General features: G+C 42.6%; 1 protein-coding gene across 2 annotated transcripts in view; it reads left to right on the top strand.

Moving 5' to 3' along the window:
- LOC146060227 (tetraspanin-18B-like) overlaps window positions 1–16,854 on the top strand; it is a 142,122-nt gene extending 125,268 nt beyond the window's left edge. For both annotated transcript variants that reach the window (XM_083173216.1, XM_083173217.1), the window contains exons 3-8: window positions 470–664; window positions 5,481–5,555; window positions 7,483–7,581; window positions 10,014–10,193; window positions 14,142–14,225; window positions 15,935–16,854. In XM_083173216.1, the coding sequence (XP_083029342.1) occupies window positions 470–664; window positions 5,481–5,555; window positions 7,483–7,581; window positions 10,014–10,193; window positions 14,142–14,225; window positions 15,935–15,982 (681 nt within the window). In that variant the 3' untranslated portion in view covers window positions 15,983–16,854. The remainder of the gene's footprint in view (window positions 1–469; window positions 665–5,480; window positions 5,556–7,482; window positions 7,582–10,013; window positions 10,194–14,141; window positions 14,226–15,934) is intronic.
- Window positions 16,855–18,556: the final 1,702 nt, after the last annotated feature.

Here is an 18,556-nt window from a genome sequence, read left to right as displayed (position 1 = left end):
TAATGGGCGATTTGGAAAGTGAGATAAAATCGGATCCTATTAAATGTCACCCTTCATGTTCCCCTCTTACCTCTCATGCTTGATGATGTCTTGTTGATGAGTAATTATTGTGTCCACATACATTACTGTCACTGTTTTCACTGTGAATGTAGACCAATTATATATTCATATAATTTTTGATGATGTTGATCAATTTAAAATAGCTCTTAATCAATGTTGAACTTCCAGGACTAGAACACACATTTAGTAACATTTAAAATGAATCTACAAATGAACCTGTCAGTAAATCAGTTTTAGCCAAGGAAGCCCAACATTAATTAAGAAGATGCGGTTTTAATTGATCATCATCAAGCAAAATTCAATAAACATTGACTAAAAAGAACCTTTAGTAAATATTCTACATACTGATGCCATTCCATTTAATTCCCTATTTTTTTTAGTTACTACAATTTCCTCCACTTTCTTGCAGTTGGGAGGAATCAGCCTTTTAGGAGTTGGTATTTGGATTGTTGCAGACCCTGATGGATTCCAGAGTCTTTTTACTTCTAATACATTACTAAGTGCTGGTGGCTACATCCTGCTCATTGTGGGACTGTCTTTAGCACTTCTTGGATTCCTGGGATGTTTTGGGGCAATAAGAGAGAATAAACCACTTTTGTTATTGGTGAGTTTAACTAAATACAATGTGCATAAAACAGTATATATTTTGATATTTAAATAAACAACAAGTTTAAATTATTTTATCACATTGGCTATTACTGTTATTATACTATTGCTATTGGGTTGAACCGTGATTTGAAAGGTTATTAGCTATTGTGGTCGCTTTATAGCCAGGGCAGCAAAGTTATGGAATTCTCTGCCTAATAAAGTTGCGATGACAGACTTCATGGATACGTTTAAAAAAGGGTTAGATACATTTTGAGCAGAAATAAGTATACAGCATTATAACCATAATTCATAGGGTACTATTATGTGCTCAGCAGGAAATAGAATAACCGTTTTGGGGTTATCAGGGATCCTGGTTTATAAATATTAGGCAGTAATTTTATCCAGGTCATTTACACTGTAGGAAATCTTCTAGGTTGAACTCCATCTGTCCCTCTTCTCTGTCAGGGAGGTTGTGGATAAGAAGGTGAGGGTATCACTACAATGGGGCATGTATAAGACTTCACTCTCATCTCTGTCCCTGCTTTCTCCCTGACTCCATCTCCCTTTCAGTTCTGTCCCCTCCCAACGCAATTCTCTTTTTCATCTCTTCCTTGTCATCCTCCAACCCTTCAGTGTCATATTCCATCTTTATTATCCTGATTCTGACTTCTTTGCATCCCCACTTTCCTGTCCCCTATGTGCACCCTTTACTGCCCTGACAAGACAAACCTGCTACCTTCAAAGATGTTCTCGCACTCCTTCAAATCAAATTCATGCTCCTTTAATAGCTATGCTATTTCTCATTACAGTCCATTTTCAATTATAGCTTCTTAATCCTAAAACCCTCTTTTTGCTCAATTCTTTAAAAACCCAACTATCGGTAATCTTTCCCTTTATAACTACCCCATCATCACTTTTTGGTTCTGGGATAAAGCATCGACCATCTTTAGGTCAACAATACCATGATTGACCATTAGTGGTCGTAGACATCTAGTTAGACTCCTAAACTTAGTCGACCATGTCTAGTTAGACAGTGACAGGAGATCGAGGCCTGTAAATGTCCGACGGGAGCGTGTTTGACAGAAGCAAGGTCGACACAAATTTTCATGTTTTCCTAGGGCCGAATGTCACATGGGACCCCGTGGACACTGTTCATACGCACAGTGTCCCCTTGCATGGCTCACTGTGCTTGGCACACTACTTTAATCTAATTCTATGTCCACTTGGACAGTAACGTATGCAACAAGTGGACCTGCACCAAAAAAACATGAAAACTCGTGTTGACCTTGCTACTGTCGACCACGTTCTCGTCGATCATTCACAGGCATCAATCATATCAGCCGCATTCCAGTGTATGAATGAGTACTCCATCAATAGAACTCGGCCGTATATGGACATGAGGTCTATGGTGGTTGGCTCATTTATACCCCTTTCACAATGCAAATACCGGGTTGCACCCAAGATTTGGAGTCGTTCCAGGAAAGACTAAACATTTGGGATGATTAGCCCCCACAGTGAGCAATAAAGTGGGTCGCTGATGCTAGGAAGGGGGCGGGGCAGAGCATTGGCACATCATCAGGGGTGGGGGAGGGAGCAGCGCTTGGAGCGGATGCTGCCTCCTCCCTATAGTGTGAACGGGACTAGGGTTGCTTGACCCGGGTTACACGTTTATACTGCCCAGCAAACAGGGTCCATACTGGGTTAAAACCTTCTTCTAGTGGGGATATGATTATGTAAGTGTATGAAATGTGTGTTGATAGTGTGTGTGTGTGAACTGCAGTGCTTTATACTTACTCTCAACGATGTCCCCGGCGCTCACCTCCTTCATGTCCCGCTGGTTCCTGGCGCTCACCTCCTCCATGACACTCCCGGTAGCAGCAATGTATGCAATTAGCATAGTGCTTCTGGGGAAGCAGGGAAAACATGTGATGCTCCCCCAGCAGCAATGCGCTGAATTACGTACATTGCTGGCACCGGGGAGTGTCATGGAGGAGGGAGACTGAAAGCTGCCGCCGGGGCCGTGGGGATCGGTGACCGGAGGACGCCGCGGGATTGGATGGTAAGTATAAAATCCCCTCACCCTGCTCCCGTGCTCCCAGTTTAGTTTCACGGTGCTGGCTACGCTGACAACGTAGCTTAGGCTACGTTATCAGCGTAGAGTAGAGCTGCCGCCGTGAAACTGAGGAAGTACCTAGATCTGTCCTCCTTGATTCAAGTAGGCATCCAGGGGGTTAAAAAAAAAAAACCAAAAGGCCAACACCAAACGGACTAAGGTGCCGAAAGTGTGATGACACTTGCACCTCTCCCCGATAATGAAGGAAGCTCCATTGACGCTTATGGTTAATTCATAACATGCAAGTCAATGGAGCCAGGCATGTGCCCTGGGTACCAGGTTTGAGGAGTACTCTGGACAGCATGAGGGCAGTGCTAGGAGATAGAGCGGCACATAGCCTTTATTCAGAACTGATCCCAGTACAAATTCACATGGGCAAAACCATGTGCACTGAATGTGGGGCAGATGTAACATGTGCAGAGAGAGTAAGATTTGTGCGAGTTATTTTGTTTCTGTGCAGGGTAAATACTGGCTGCATTATTTTTACACTGCAATTTCGATTTTAGTTTCAACACACCCCACCCAAATCTAACTTTCTCTGCACATGTTACATCTGCCCAACCTGCAGTGCACATGGTTTTGCCCATTTTCCAAACAAATTTGTACTGCAATCTGATCTGAATAAGAACCATGGGGTGACATTTAATAGAATGCGATTTGTAGTCATTTTCAAATTCGCCATTATCGCACTTTTTAAAATAGCATTTTTTGCCATGAATTCGCATATTTAATGAGGTGCTTATTCCAGCCAAAAAGGTGCGAATAAAGTGCGATAATGTGCGATTTTTAGTCAAGTAAATGTGCGATTTTTAGGCATGAAAATGTGCAAATTTGAGGAAATGTGCGAATTTGTGTTAAAAAAAAATGGCGTGGGGTCCCCCCTCCTGAGCATAACCAGCCCCGGGCTCATTGAGCCTGACCTGGTTCCAAAAAGAGGAGGGACAAAAAGAGTAGGGGTCCCCCGTATTTCTGAAACCAGCTCCGGACTCTTGGACCGGTCCTGGATCCACAATACGGGGGACAAAAAATCTCCCCTGTATTTTGAAACCAGCACTTTTTACATAAGGTCCCCCGGCTGAAACATAAGCCCCGCGGCTGGTCAGCCTTGGACGGGGTACCTGGAGGAGTGGGGAAACCCCCCAATAAAGGAGTCCCCACCCAATGCTTCACCCATCCAGGGCTGAAGCCTGGGGCTGTCACCGGCGTCCCAGGGCATTGGACTCCGGCCTGATAGGGTTAAATCAGACATTCCTAACATTGCTTTATACAGGTGAACTACAAGTGCCAGCAGACCTCCCCCGCATGCTGGGACTTGGAGAACCACAAATTCCCGCATGTGGGGCATTAATGGGCCCGCTAGGACTTTTAGTCCCCCTGTAAAAAGAATGTTCAAATTAAAGACACACACACACACACAGAAAAGTATAACTTTATTACGCCTGTCAGAACCTGGTCTGCATGTGTTGCGATTTTTAGACACATTTTCCCGAATTCTCATTATATATGTGAATTGTATACTTTTCAATGGGAAAACATATGAATGTGAGTTCCAGCGCAACTAAAAATCGCACTTTCAGAATGTACGAATTCGCGGGAAAAAAAAAATGTTGGTTTTTTTTGCCGGTTTTCGCATCTCATTAAATATGCGAATTCAGGAAAAAGTGCGTTTTCGGACGTTTTTTGCCTAAAAATCGCAAAAATCACATTTTCGCATCTCATTAATTGTCACCCATGGTGGGAAGAGCAGAGAAGCTGACTGTCCGGGTGATAACAACAGGGAAGCAGTGTTAATAGCATACCTCCTAACTGACCCGCTTAATGCGGGAACGTCCCGGTAATTTGGGACGTTCCCGCGCCCCTCCCGCGGCCGGCAGTGTCCCGCGGCGGGGGGGGGGGGGGAGGGGCAGTTGAGAGTCCCCCCTATAGTCCGTGAATAGAGGCACAGAGTCTATTCTTTCAGGCGGAGGGGCTGGCCAGCAGCTCACAGAGCCTCTGGGCCATACACCCACAGCATCAAAACGCATGGTCTCGCAGGAAGATGCACATACAGGCCACGCCCCCTTTATGGCTAGCCATGCCCCTAAATTTGGCCAGGCATAAATCAGCCTAAAAGTTGGGAGGTATGTAATTGTCCTTTAGACTTTGCAGAATTGAAGATAGAAAGGCTTTTCTATTCTTATTTATACTGTGCATATTCTCTAAAAAATATTAGTACTGTAATTCATTAATTACCCAGAATACCACCATACAGTAGTCATAGTTGTCATTGGGGCCCACCCATAACCACCACAGGAACTTGGAGTTGTCCCCATTTTTCTTGTAATAACATTAACATAGCCTACTGTAAACTGCAACCTTTCCTTATTTTTATTCTATACTAAACTGCTTCTTGGTAACAAAATGATCCAGATCCGTATACAGATGTGGCCGCATCAGTATCTAATCACATTGTGCGTAATGAAAATATATAAACCAAACAAATCACACGCAGCTGTTACCTACAATCATAAACATAATGGGGTACATTTAATAAAACTTCTAACAATGAAATGAAACATTTCTCTTTAGCAACATAGAAATTAATAGCATCTGATTGGTTGTTATGGGCAACATCACCTATTTAATTTTTTTTTTAAGTTTTAGTAAATTTACCATATGTGTTTATTTTGTATATATTAAGTTTGTTTTCATCTAATTAAAAAAGTATTTTCTGTTACAGTTCTTTATACTTGTACTGACTTTCTTCACTGTGGAACTTGTTGGTGTTATTCTGGCCTTGACTTATCAGAACATGGTAAGTATTTAGGAGGTTATTCTGGTTGGTGCGTAAATTTCCGAATTCTTTCGGAGCGGACCGCACGCCACGCTGTGCGTACATCGTACGAAGAAACGCCCACTGGTCCTCCGCATTCGGACGGACTCACTCTTTAAGAAGAGGGCGTGTTTACGGACGACATCCAAACCTTGCGTGTGCGGTGGACACACACATATTCTGCACGTTCTTACAGCGTCTGCACGGTCTTACAGCATCAGAACGGACGGGAACCTGCCCGTACGCACCGATGCGGTGTATTTCCGCAAAACATACTACTATCATCGGAACTCATACATCACACACATGACACACTTATGCAATTAGGCTACCTCATTAAAAAGGGATTGTTTTTAATGGTCATCTATTATTTTTCGAATTGATCATTAAACACATTACTACTACTTTAGATTAACCCTTACATCATGCAACGTTCCAAACATTCTTTCTTGCCCCTTTACGCCCATGTGTTATGTATGCATGTATCATAAATTATTCTTCAAATGCAAACACACACATACACACCAACACACTATCTACATCTTTACATTACCCTTCACCCAGCCGTGCTTTCAGCATATATTTGTGTGTTTAGTAATGGTCCATTTAGGCTGCAATGGTTCCAATTGAAGCAATAATAAAAAAGAGTGTAATTAATAAATAATGAGTAGAGGAGTGGATTGTATTGTGTTCAGCTGACTGTGGTTCAGGTGCGGCCGTACTAATTGGGCGATCCGAATGCCTAGCCCATGACCGAGTGGTGTCCGCAAAGTGAAACTTGCTTATGAAGACCGCATATTTCCTGGCTGTTGGTTCGTTTGCAGTTGGTGTTCTGTCCGAATGCACGCCTACCAGAATTAGTGCACTCCCTCGTGTATGCCCATGTTTACGCCCAGTTTAGCCCACTTTGAAACTACGCCCCTGTGTAGTTCCGAATGATGCCCATATTACGCCCATATTTTACGAGTGAATGTGGTGCACATTTCTGTACGGTATTAGTGAGAACGAGTACAGAGATCATGTGTGGCACATGCGCATAGCGTTGCCCACGCATGCGCAGACGGCTAAAAAACGCCAACCGAAAGAATTCGGAAATTAACGCATCGACCAGAATAAGGCCCTTAGTGACGAACAGGACAACTCTGCCATTAGCAGTATGGATTTAAATGTTTCATTTATATCTAAAGCTTTAGAATTTGTTACTGAGGGGGTTATTCAGACCTGGGGCGAGATGTAATAGGTGCAATTTTTTGGGACAGCTAAAAAATTGCAACATATCGCAAATGTCATATGTGCGATTTTCGACCGAAAAGGGGATGTCATTTAAAGAGGGGGTGTTTTTTTTTTCACGGCAAAGCGCACTGTTTTGGCCGATTTTGACCAAAGAAATCGCACATTACTAAAAATTGCACCCTATTACATTTTACCCCTGATCAATTTCGTGCTAAATCACAATCCTAGCAATTATAGAGTGACTGAGCATGCATAGAAATCATTGCACGCATGCATGAGCCAAAATAGCAACTAAATAGCTAAAAATATCTAGTCGCAATCCCTTCACGAATTGGACAGGATGTCGCCATTTAGGGGTGTTAACCTGCCATTTTCTGGGAGTGTTGGAAAAAATGCAAGTACAGCCATTTCCAGAGAGAGTCTGTGGCATCAGCACCGGCCTTGATCAGCCTGATTCTGTCGCAGTGTAGTGGAAGGGTCTGAGCTTCTCACATTTGCATAGACAGAGAAAAGCATTCAATAGTGAGTGAATTGCATATGGATTTGCAGATAACAGCGAAGAGCAATGGTGGCTATGTGATCCCAGTCATCTGCAATTTTGCAGATGATCAAACAGGTGTTAATTATTCACTGAGTCCTTTAATCCTAACTCTAATTTTTGTTAACATTTTAACAGCTCAAAGAAGATCATTTTCTGCTCGAGTTGCAGAGGTATTACAAAGGAGACAACTCTTCTGAAGTTTTCAGCCAGTCCTGGAACACCATTATGATTGCTGTAAGGTTTATTGAGATCTGATATAAAGTTATAAATTATTTAAATTATGTAATTCTGGTTTACATTAGATCTATAGTTTGAGGTTTTTCATACTGGGAGTTGCCATAGTGATATCTCTGTTACTGTAATTGAATGACTTTAATGTGTATATGTTTCCATGGGGCCTGAAAAATTCCCAAATCCAGTTGCTAGCATGTTAGGGGTAGCTCATTTATAACAATTGGATGCAGTACTATATGATCATATTCTTGCAACCATCTTTTTCACAGTGTAGATGTAAGAATTATGTAGGTTATCTAGGCATATTGCACTTTTTTATTAATAAAGTTGCAAAGGAAGCTTCATGTAGGGGTGTCCCCTTTATGTCACTGCTCTCCTAACCCCTCTCATGTTAGGGCCAGTCCTAATGCTTCTAGACCGCCAAAGCTGATCCAACCACCTCCCCTCCATACCACTGGCTTCAACCCAATTTACTAGCCTTGATTCTCCCACTACCCCTACCAGTTGCTAAATATAATAAATTGTAATGATGACAAAAATTAAAAATAAAAGAATCAGCGGCCTCATCTGTGCCTCAAGTGCCTAGTGACAAATCCACTACTGGCATCATGACTGTACACTGCCCGTCTCCCCCACAGTGCGGTGACAGGAGCTAGATTCATTTCTTGACCACTCAATTGTTTAAACATAGCTTGAAGATGTCTGTGCTAATATTCAAAATATAAATATCAGAGAGGAGGTAGAAGTGACAGGTTTGGGGGCATAGTGCCACAAAAGTCATGTTTGCAGGGAAAGCACAATGCTATTGTGGTTTTCATTTCTCTACTAAAAAGAAGAACTATGAATAAATTCCAGGAGGTCTCCCCGGATGTCATTGCTGGGGAACATTTAACCATGAGGTCCAACCTCATTGGCAAAATGCAGCGATTTGTGAGTCGGAGGTGAGAACCAATAGGACCCAATTGCATGAGATTGGTGTCATATTGACTCCGTACCTTCAGCACTGTGACCTGCGAAATGTGGCATACAGCTGCAGGGACCAGGCTCCAAAGGCCGGCCGTAGTATGATGGCAAGTTAAGAATAAACATTTGCTCAATGAAAGAGTGTGTCCGGGTACTCACAACCCCTTCCCCCCACATGTGCTAGTGTATCCTGCACATTTTGGACAGCATTGAGATATCAAATATGTACCCAGAAAGTGGGAGGAACCCCCGTTAAATAAAGTGTTTCAAAATATTTTCTGCTGATCCATGTATTGTGATTGCAGACAATCACTCTACACTGCAGAAAAATCACAGATTTCAGAGATGAAGGAGCTTCACCCTGTTTTGTTAAATGTAGATTCACCTACATTTAAAAGAGTCCTCTCAGCAGGTATTGTCTGGGGATCACCTGTTACCTCATACTATGAAAACCAAATGTCTTCGGAGATAAGGATGTGGCCAGAGCAGGATTAAGGGAGGGGCGGCAGTCCTGGGGCCCCCACACACAAGGACCCCCAAACAGGGTAATCTATCTCTCTAATTGGGACAGCTGCTGCCCCTTTCTCTGGACTGTGCCACCTGGGTATCACTTGCCATGGTTTCTGGCCCAGAAATTGGAACAGCGATTGACAATGCTCACTCTGCATACATCACAGAGTGGCTCCTAAATTCCTTCTCAGCGACCCATGATGCATCATGTCTGTGCCACTGATGAAGGGACTTATGGGTCATACTGTGCTGCGCTGTTTGCAGTGAGCATCGGCAGCTGCTGTTCTTACTGTCGAGCCAGAAACCACGGCACTCGACAGGTTATACCCAGGTTGGGGGGGAGGCAAGGCAAGATGTAATTTTATTAGTGGGGCCCCCACAATGTAGTTGTCCCAGGACCCCCACAAGCCTTTATCTAGGGGATAACAATGCAGAGAGTGTCAGAAGCAGTATAAAAAAAAATAACTTTGTCAATGTGCTCTTTTGGCTTGCTTGACATCTGTAACAGCTACTGTAATTCTTCTTTTTCAACACAATCACGCTGTTTCATCCTAACTTGGCTCTGGGACAAAGAGGGTGGGTTGAAGTTGGGGTTAGCCCTTTCACACATGGGTCATGTTATCCCTGAGTCATCGCCCTTCACACTGTCCAGGACTTCTGGCCTTTAGAGGGTGCTTAGATATTAAGGCATGGCCAAGGTCATCGCACCTTTCACATCTATGCCAGTTTGTCTACCAGGTTGCAGGTTCTAGGAATAACCCTGACAGCAAGCAGGGTTGTGGACTTGGCACTGTCAACCCGGGTAGACCCTTTCAGGAATATACCAGAGTGTTCACATGTAAAAACCTGGGTTTTAGGCTTATGTCTGAAAGGTATAGGAGTTTATATTATTTAGCTTTTTCTTCTTTAATTACTGTGTTACCAAATATTGCTATGTTGTATTTTTCTACCTGGTTTAGCTGTCCTGTTGTGGAATTTCTGGATTGAATGATTTTGATAACCGATCCCATTTCCATGAACTGTATCCTATGACTCCATGGCCTGAAGCATGCTGCAAGCGCGACAACCCAGTCTTATCTTTAGGAATCAAGGACAAGGAGAAGTGCATGGAAAATACTCCAGACTACACCAATAATCAGGTAACATACAGTACCTGCCAGATTCTGTCTATATTTTCTCTTATGCATACTAGAATGATAGACAGAATCTTATAGGTTGCTGTGGGCAACATCAACTCTTTTAATTTTTCAAAAATGTACCCCTCATTACCCCAAATTTAGCCCGGGAGGACTCACATACTATTTGGCAAATGGTGTGTCATTTTTTACATGTGATAAATCTCATGCAATTTATTGCATGTAAACTCCAGGGAGCTACAGGTGGAGGGCAGGAGAATTAAAAAAGAGAACATTCAAATGAATGGGGACCCGCTGAGCTCTCTCAGCCATTCAGCAGCCGCACATTTTTTTGCATGTTCTTTTTTTCAAAACCTGCCACTCGCCACGGATGCAGAGCAGGGAGAGTGCCTCCCCTTGCCTGGCGCTTCCCTGCTCTGCAGATAGGTGTGTGCCATCAGACTGTATCTAAAAAGCACCCTCAATGTGCGGCTGACAGCTGCACATATGACTTCTCTTATGTGCAGCCTGTCTGACTCAGATCCGATGCACATGGGACCGTGCATTCGATGTCATACATATGCGATTTGGGACAATTTCACCCAATTTCTCGTCCCAATCCGTCGGAATTGGGTAAATTCAAACCCAAATCGCATAGTGTATTGTGCCTTAACTACACATAGATAATAAAACTGTAACTGCCTCTTTATGGAGGTTATTCTGGTTGGTGCGTAAATTTCCAAATTGTTTCGGAGCGGAACGCACGCCACGCTGTGCGGACATTGTAAGAAGAAACGCCCACAGGTCCTCCACATACGGACCGACTCGCTCTCTAAGAAGAGGGTGTGTTTACGGACAACATCCAAACCGTGCATGTGCATTGGCCACACAAAGATTCTGCACGGTCTTACAGCGTCAGAACGGACGGGAAGCTGCACGTACGCACCGATGCAGTGTATTTCCGCAAAACTCACGACTATTCTCTGAACTCATAAATCTGTCACTTGACACACTTATGCAATAAGGCTACTTCATTAAAAATTGTTTGTTTGTAATTGGAATCAATAAAATCCTAATAGATACTTAAACACATTAAACACATTACTACCACTTTACATTAACCCTTACATCATGTGAAGTGAAGTTAAAGAGTGTAATTAATGAGTAATGAGTAGAGGAGTGGATTGTATTGTGTTCAGCTGACAGTGGTTCAGGTGCGGCCGTACTAATTGGGCGATCCGAATGCCTAGCGCATGATCGAGTGGTGTCTGCAAAGTGAAACTTGCTTATGGAGACTGCATATTTCCTGCCTGTTGGTTCGTTTGCAGTCGGTGTTCTGTCCTAATGCACGCCTACCAGAATTAGTGCAGTCCCTCGTGGACGCCCATGTTTACGCCCAGTTTAGCCCACTTTGAAACTACGCCCGTGTAGTTCCGAATGACGCCCATATTACGCCCATATTTCCCGAGTGAATGCGGGGCACATTTCTGTACGGTATTAGTGAGAACGAGTACGGAGACCGTGCGTGGCACATGCGCATAGCGTTGCCCACGCATGTGCAGACGGTTAAAAAACGCCATCCGAAAGAATTCGGAAATTTACGCATCGACCAGAATAAGGCCCTATGTTTTCAACATTATACAACCCCTTTATTATTATTTACATGTAATGTATTGCTATAAAGACAATATTTGTCATTCCCGTACGCCAATGGCTAATTCCTCTACCACTAAGTTTTTGGAGGAAATCTACAAAAGACCTGGAGATTAAACAAACTAGGGCCTTGTCAGGGAAACAAGCATGAGTTCAGCACTGTGAGGTAGCAATGCTAACTAATGTGACAGCAATGTTTCATGCAAAACTATGTATAAATGTCACAAGCTGTAATGCCCTATAACATATTGATATTTATAAACATCCTCGCGAGAGGAGAGGATTGGCTCTGCAGCAACCCCAATGTTTGTAGTGCAGTGTCTGTTATTTACGGACAGGGACAAAAATATACTGTGGCTGCAAACATATATTATAATGCTTAAAATAATATACAGAATTGTCATACAAGGGTTACGGTATTGTTCACAGCAGGGGCAGAACTCTGGGAGGCAATGGAGTCATCTGCCGCCGGGCTCCTGCTCCCAAGGGGGCACCTCTCCTCCCCTGCTAGTTTAAATCAGTTAATTGAAAGCCATCTATATCTCTTCCGTAGCTGAGTTCTGAAATATATGTGTTGTCTCTCTCTCTCTGTGTATAAAACATATATTTCAGAACAGACATATATTATATAAGGTTGTGTTTGTTTGTGTGGGGGGGGGGGGGGGCACCAATATATATCTTGCCTCTGGGCAACTGTGACGAACTTATGCCACTGGCTCACAGAAAATGTCTACGTAGATCGACAGTCAAAGAGCCGACCCCAAAAGGTCAACATGCAAAAGTATGACACTGGAAAAGGTTGACACAAGCAAATGGTCAACATGGAAATAGTTGACACATGAAAAGTTCAAAATCAGTTTTTCACTACATAGGTGTTTCACTTTTTTGGAGTCAATATCCACATCTGAGCATGTGATCCCCCAATTAGTGCACTGGCTTGCTTTGGGACAGGTCTCTTGCTTTGCTACAGCTGCGCTCAGCAAACTTTACTATTGCCAACAAGAGTCCACATGGATGTAAAGTATGAAAAAGTCAGAATAATGGGAAATCATGAGAAACTCGCGTAGACCATTAATTGTGTTGACATTTGACCATGTCAACCATACATACATATATCTACTTTATGGTGCAGATCTATTGACTGTTGACCTAGACATTGTCTGTCAGCCATCTGGATACCGTGAAGAAGGCCTACAGCAATTGTTATGAGCAGGGCTGCCACGAGAAATTGTGGGGCCCGGGACTGATTTCTAGTCCGGGCCACCCCCTACCCATATATACATATATAAATAAATCTCTCTCCCTCCACAGTTATAGAGAAAAAAAAAAGTTTAAACACAGCTTGTCTTACCTTTCCTGAGCTGCTGGTGGACAGGCTGTGTCACTCAGTACAACACAGTGATTACATCTGTGCTGCTGCGTACTCCACTGAGCACAACACCCGACCTTGACACAGAGCCTCAAGCCTCAGCCTCTTCAAGGATCCCACCTCTTTGTCCCCTGCAGTCAACCTGCTCGGCATCCCAGTCCTGCACTGCGGCGCCAGCGGCTGTGAGTATGAGTACTGCTTTCAGCAGTGTATGTGTGTGCAGCGCTGCAGAGCGGATCGGTAATAGATCCGAACTGTGGCGGGGGCAAGGGGGCCCGGGGTGCTTATCCCGAGTAATCCTGCTCTGCATTTAGCGCAGGAAGCACACGAAGGCCAGAGGGTGTGGTGCAGTGGGCAGAATGGGTGGCCGGGGCTCCGGGTCCTTCCCTGGGCCCGGGACAGCTGCACCCACAGCACCCCCCTGATGGCAGCCCTGGTTTAAAAAGAAAATGGTGCCCTTCTTTTAAAAAGAAAGTCCTAATATTAGCAGACTAGTAAAGACTGTAGTTGCAGGTAATGTGGAAGGATATAAGGAAGAAAAACACAGGAGTATGATGAACAAAGGTTGTTGATAGCAGCGACCTAGACATCATATAATTAAGGCTTTTGTGCTTAATTGAATATAAACACATATATGTTTTCTTTGGCAAAGGGCATAGCTACCAGAGGTGCAGGGAGTGCAGCTGCTATGGGGCAGAGACTGCTAAGAGGTGTCCATTTATAGACATTTGACACCATTTGTAGATACTCAGGGGCACTTTTAAACTTTAAACTACAATATATCTAATTATGCCCATGTAGTCTTTTAAAAACTTTTAATGAATTAACAATTTACAGAAAGAATATGAGGTTCAGTAAATGATCATGACACTACTATGACTATTATAACTTTGGATTAATAATGTTTCACTTGATAGGTATTGCATTTTATTTTACCCCTTTTGCACTAGGGCTGTTTCATTACCATTGCCAGAAGTTTGAAGAAATACATTTCTATATCTGCAGCTGTAGGCTTCGGAGTTCTGGGAATTGAGGTAAAGTTAAATTATATATATGCTATAAACCAGACAAATTCTGTATTTGGTATTAATCCCAAGTTCCTATTGGCCCCCTGGTGTCTGGTAAAGACACCAGTGGGCCTCAACACATTCTGTAGTGGCCAGGTTTCAGACAGTTCACTTAAAAAATACATTGTTCGTCTATCACAGACTTTAAATTGTGCCACTGCAAAGTGGATGGAGGTTCGTGCACAGATAGACAGTCTTATTCGACCACTCACAATTCATGAGAGCCCTGCACCAAAGTGTTTGGATGGTGCCCTTTGGATTGGTGTCAGCTGAATGGTGTCCATTGACAATGCTCCTCCAATCAAGTTTCAAATATGTCCTGTCCATCTGTGCACATACCTCTGTTCACTTTGCAGGGTCACAATTTGAAGTTCGTGCTAGGAACAGGATTCCGTATGGAGGAACAATAAGGAATAATGGGTGACTATTACCCAAGACTGAGCTTTTTAGTAATTCTATGTGATCACTTTTTTAAAATGTGCTTATTATATACAGGTTGAGTACCCCTTATCCAAATATCCGTTATCCAAATTATTCCAAAAAGCATAGTCTCCAAAATGTACTTTTATCTTTGCTAAACCTACTGGCTACATCTGTAACTGGCACTACTTGGGAAATGATATGTAACTGGCACTAAATATGTGCAAGAAAATGATTGTGGCATTCAAATTCAGTGCCTGAGATTGTACACAAACTTTGTCTTATGTTTTAAAACCTTGTTTCATGCACAAATAATATATACTGTATTTGTGTGTATTTCATGTGTTTGATGTGCTTATACAACATAAATACCACACGTTTCCTCATTCAAATATAAAAATATTCCAAAATACAGAATAATCCATTATCCAAAATGCTTCTGGTCCCGAGCATTTTGGATAAGGAATACTCAACTTGTATTAATAAATGTATCAACTAAAACAGCTGCTGATTGGGAAGCTTGCCCACTGTAGTGCATGTAAAGTATCGGTAAGGATATTCCTGTAAGATTATCCTTCCTGACAATTAAAGTGGGTCGTCCCTCTGTGGTGGTTGGCCACACCTTCTCTGGTGACTGAGCACACCCCATTTCTCAGTGGACCTTTCCTGCCCAAGTCTTTCCGCCGTTCTGGGTGGGTTTGCAATTATGATGCATGCTTCACTTAAACTTGGCTCATATGTTACTAGTAATAGGACTGCATGAATTTTGCAATCGCTTTAACAAAAAAAAAATATTGAATGCATTTGGGATAGTTTTATGTGAATCTGATTAAAATCAGCAAAAGCTCCTCTTTGCTCCTTCATAATACATCATCTTCATACTCTACTGTAGATGTGATATTTACTGTAACTGGCTATCACTATGTATCCCTCCAATTATCCCTATGGATTGTAAGCTTGCGAGCAGGGCCCTCCTACCTCCATGTCGGTTTGTATCTACCCAGTTTGTTTAATCACTGTTTCCAATTGTAAAGCGCAACGGAATATGCTGCGCTATATAAGAAACTGTAAATAAATAATAATAAATAATGTAGGCAGCATGTGCTGAACAGAATAAATAAAATTATTCAACTGTCAATACTACAGTATATAATGTTCTTAATGATAGATAGATAGATAGATAGATAGAATGATAGATAGATAGATAGAATTTGTTATGAGACTTACCTTAATCCTTATCTTACCTTTATCCACAGATGTTTGCCATGTTCTTTGCTCTTTGTCTTTATTATAACTTTGACTAAGAGACCAGACTGGATGAAGACATCGCAAGTTAATCGTGTCTGGATATCTGCTAAGAGATCATATTCACACAAATTTGGACATTTCCCTTTTGTTAAACTGGTCAGAGGCAAATAGCCCTGTACCAGCTCGGAGTGTAGAATCATTAGCTGCAGTGCCCAGTTTTCATCACTCGTAGATACTCTTTATCCCACTCACTATAATCAATAGCTTACTACATCTGCAGCAATTAATCAGACTGATACAGTAATATAATTGCAGTTGGTTAAGAAGCACAATGGGCAATCAGAAGATTAATAGTTTATCTATATTGTTCAGGGATGCTCAGTACATCATTTTGATTTTATACATTGGTGAGCAATGTATGCTTTTACCTATGTCCATTTATAAGGGAGCATTTGACAGTTTAGTTGTTACTATAAGAATTACTACTGTAAAAGCGTACATGCAGCACACTTTATTATTCCCACACATCTATGCACACATTAATATTCTATAAAACTATGCTGGATACATATTCACACTGGAGGGCTGTGAGGAGTGGGCACATACAAGTCGGTGGATGCCACTTACCAGGAGATAATTGCTGTGCTGTTCTCTATTCCATGGAAAGTACCTTTATCTTGTTTTGTGATGCATGCTCATCAGACACACTTAGCATTGAATGCTTTACGAGGATATCTGTGAACAGATGGAAATTCTGAAAATGGGGGGTCATGGCAGTAAACCCCCTTTTGATGCTACCCGACCCTTTTTTGAAGGCATGGCATGTCCTGACACAAGACACAGTGCCCAGGAAAGTTGGGAGGTATGCTTTTAGAGTCATAGGGCCAGATTCTCTAAGCTTCAAAAGTGATAAAATGGAGAGTGATAAACAGCCAGCCAATCAGATCCTACCTGCCATGTTACAGACTGTGTTTGAAAAATGTCAGACAGGAGCTGATCGGCTGGCTGTTTATAACTCCCCAATGTATCACTTTTGAAGATTAGAGAATCTGGCCCATAGCCAGTGATTAACTACAGGGTGGCGGGGGGGTGTCACAGGCACCCCCACAGGGTGTGACACCCCTTGGAAGTCACCCCCCCCCCCCCCCCCGATGGGACACGACAAGTTCCAGAATGGCACAGTTTCATGAATGGAGCCTTTCTCTATGTATCACAGCTTCTACTGTGATACTCTACTCATGATATGGGATCACTCATATTCTCCTTCCTGTGTCAGCCAGCTCACAGACTCCTGAGCAACTAGGTAACTGAGGTTTTGCGCTGGGTTTATACACAAAGGAGACCATTTACTGAGTGCTGCAGGCTGAGTGCAGCCAGGGCTGTGCAACACAGCCCTACTGAGCCCAGCAGTCAGATAGGAGGACCACCTTAAAAGTTTATCAGGGGCCTCCGCGCCTCTAGTTAAGCCACTGGACTAAGCAATGCCTCTTTGAGTTTACTGGCATGCATATTCCACTAACCCACATAACTAGCAATAATGGATGAAAGAGGAGCTATTCCCACTTCAGTAATTGTCTGTGCACTTATATATGTGCGAGGTAAACAAATATATGCATGTGTTCAAAATGAAATAATTCTGCTTTCACATACTTTGCAGCTAATATATAACCTTTTCTATTCTTATATGTCCAGCTGATGGTTTCCTCAGGCATAACTGCAAAATCTCTCTTTTAATTATGGTTATAATTATGAGAAAAACGTCCATGTGCCTAATATGTTGCATAACAAATGTACAAGTATTTATGTTATTGTGTAAACGCCAATATTCAGCATCTGTTGGGTACCTTTATCAAAATGTTTTCATAATAAAATTGTAGCTTTATTAAAACAACATATTTAAGCGATGTTTACAAAGAATACACGAGTAATAAATAAATCCGGAATATAACATACAAGTTTACTGTATTGGCTATTCTACTCACCAATTGGTCAGGATTAGATTTGGAACGGCTGGATTTCTGATCAATGCTAGGTTATACCTCCTACAATACAGAAAGCTACTTACTCACGGAGTAAGTACTGTTTGGGCCTGATTATAAGTTTTGGCAGTACTAGGCTAGGGGGTAATTCAAACCTGCTCGCTAGGCTGTATATATTCACTGCCTAGCGAGCAGGACAATGCTGCCCCGCCGAACCCATGCACCCCCGCCGACCGAATCCCCGCAACACAACGTGAGCGGATGTACAGTATATGCTTACACATCTGGTCGCATGCGGCCGCACAGAGGAAAAATCATTCGCTCACCATCAAAATTATTTTTCCTCCCTTTGCAGATAAAAGTAAACCTACTGTATACTTACTGTTATCCTGCACAGAGATTGGCGGATTAGGGGGTGGGTGCTTATCGCTTATTGTCGCATCTTGATTTACAGGAGGAGGAAACATGGCGTTTTGTGAGTGTTTTTGTCAAAATGCAGGCTTTCCAAAGGGTTTCTGACAAGTTTTGGTCTGTTGCTTTAATAGAATTGCGGATACCTTTGCCTGGTGCAGATGGAAAGTACTCTTATATTATTTGCCAGTATTTGCAAATGGTTCTGCGAATGCATCACACCATGCCGTGTATTATAGC

This window comes from Crinia signifera, chromosome 2 (genome assembly GCF_055691185.1).
Source record: "Crinia signifera chromosome 2, ASM5569118v1, whole genome shotgun sequence".
NCBI lineage: Eukaryota > Metazoa > Chordata > Amphibia > Anura > Myobatrachidae > Crinia > Crinia signifera.
The sequence above is the reverse complement of the archived record's forward strand: the minus strand, read 5'-3'. Positions and strand labels throughout refer to the sequence as shown.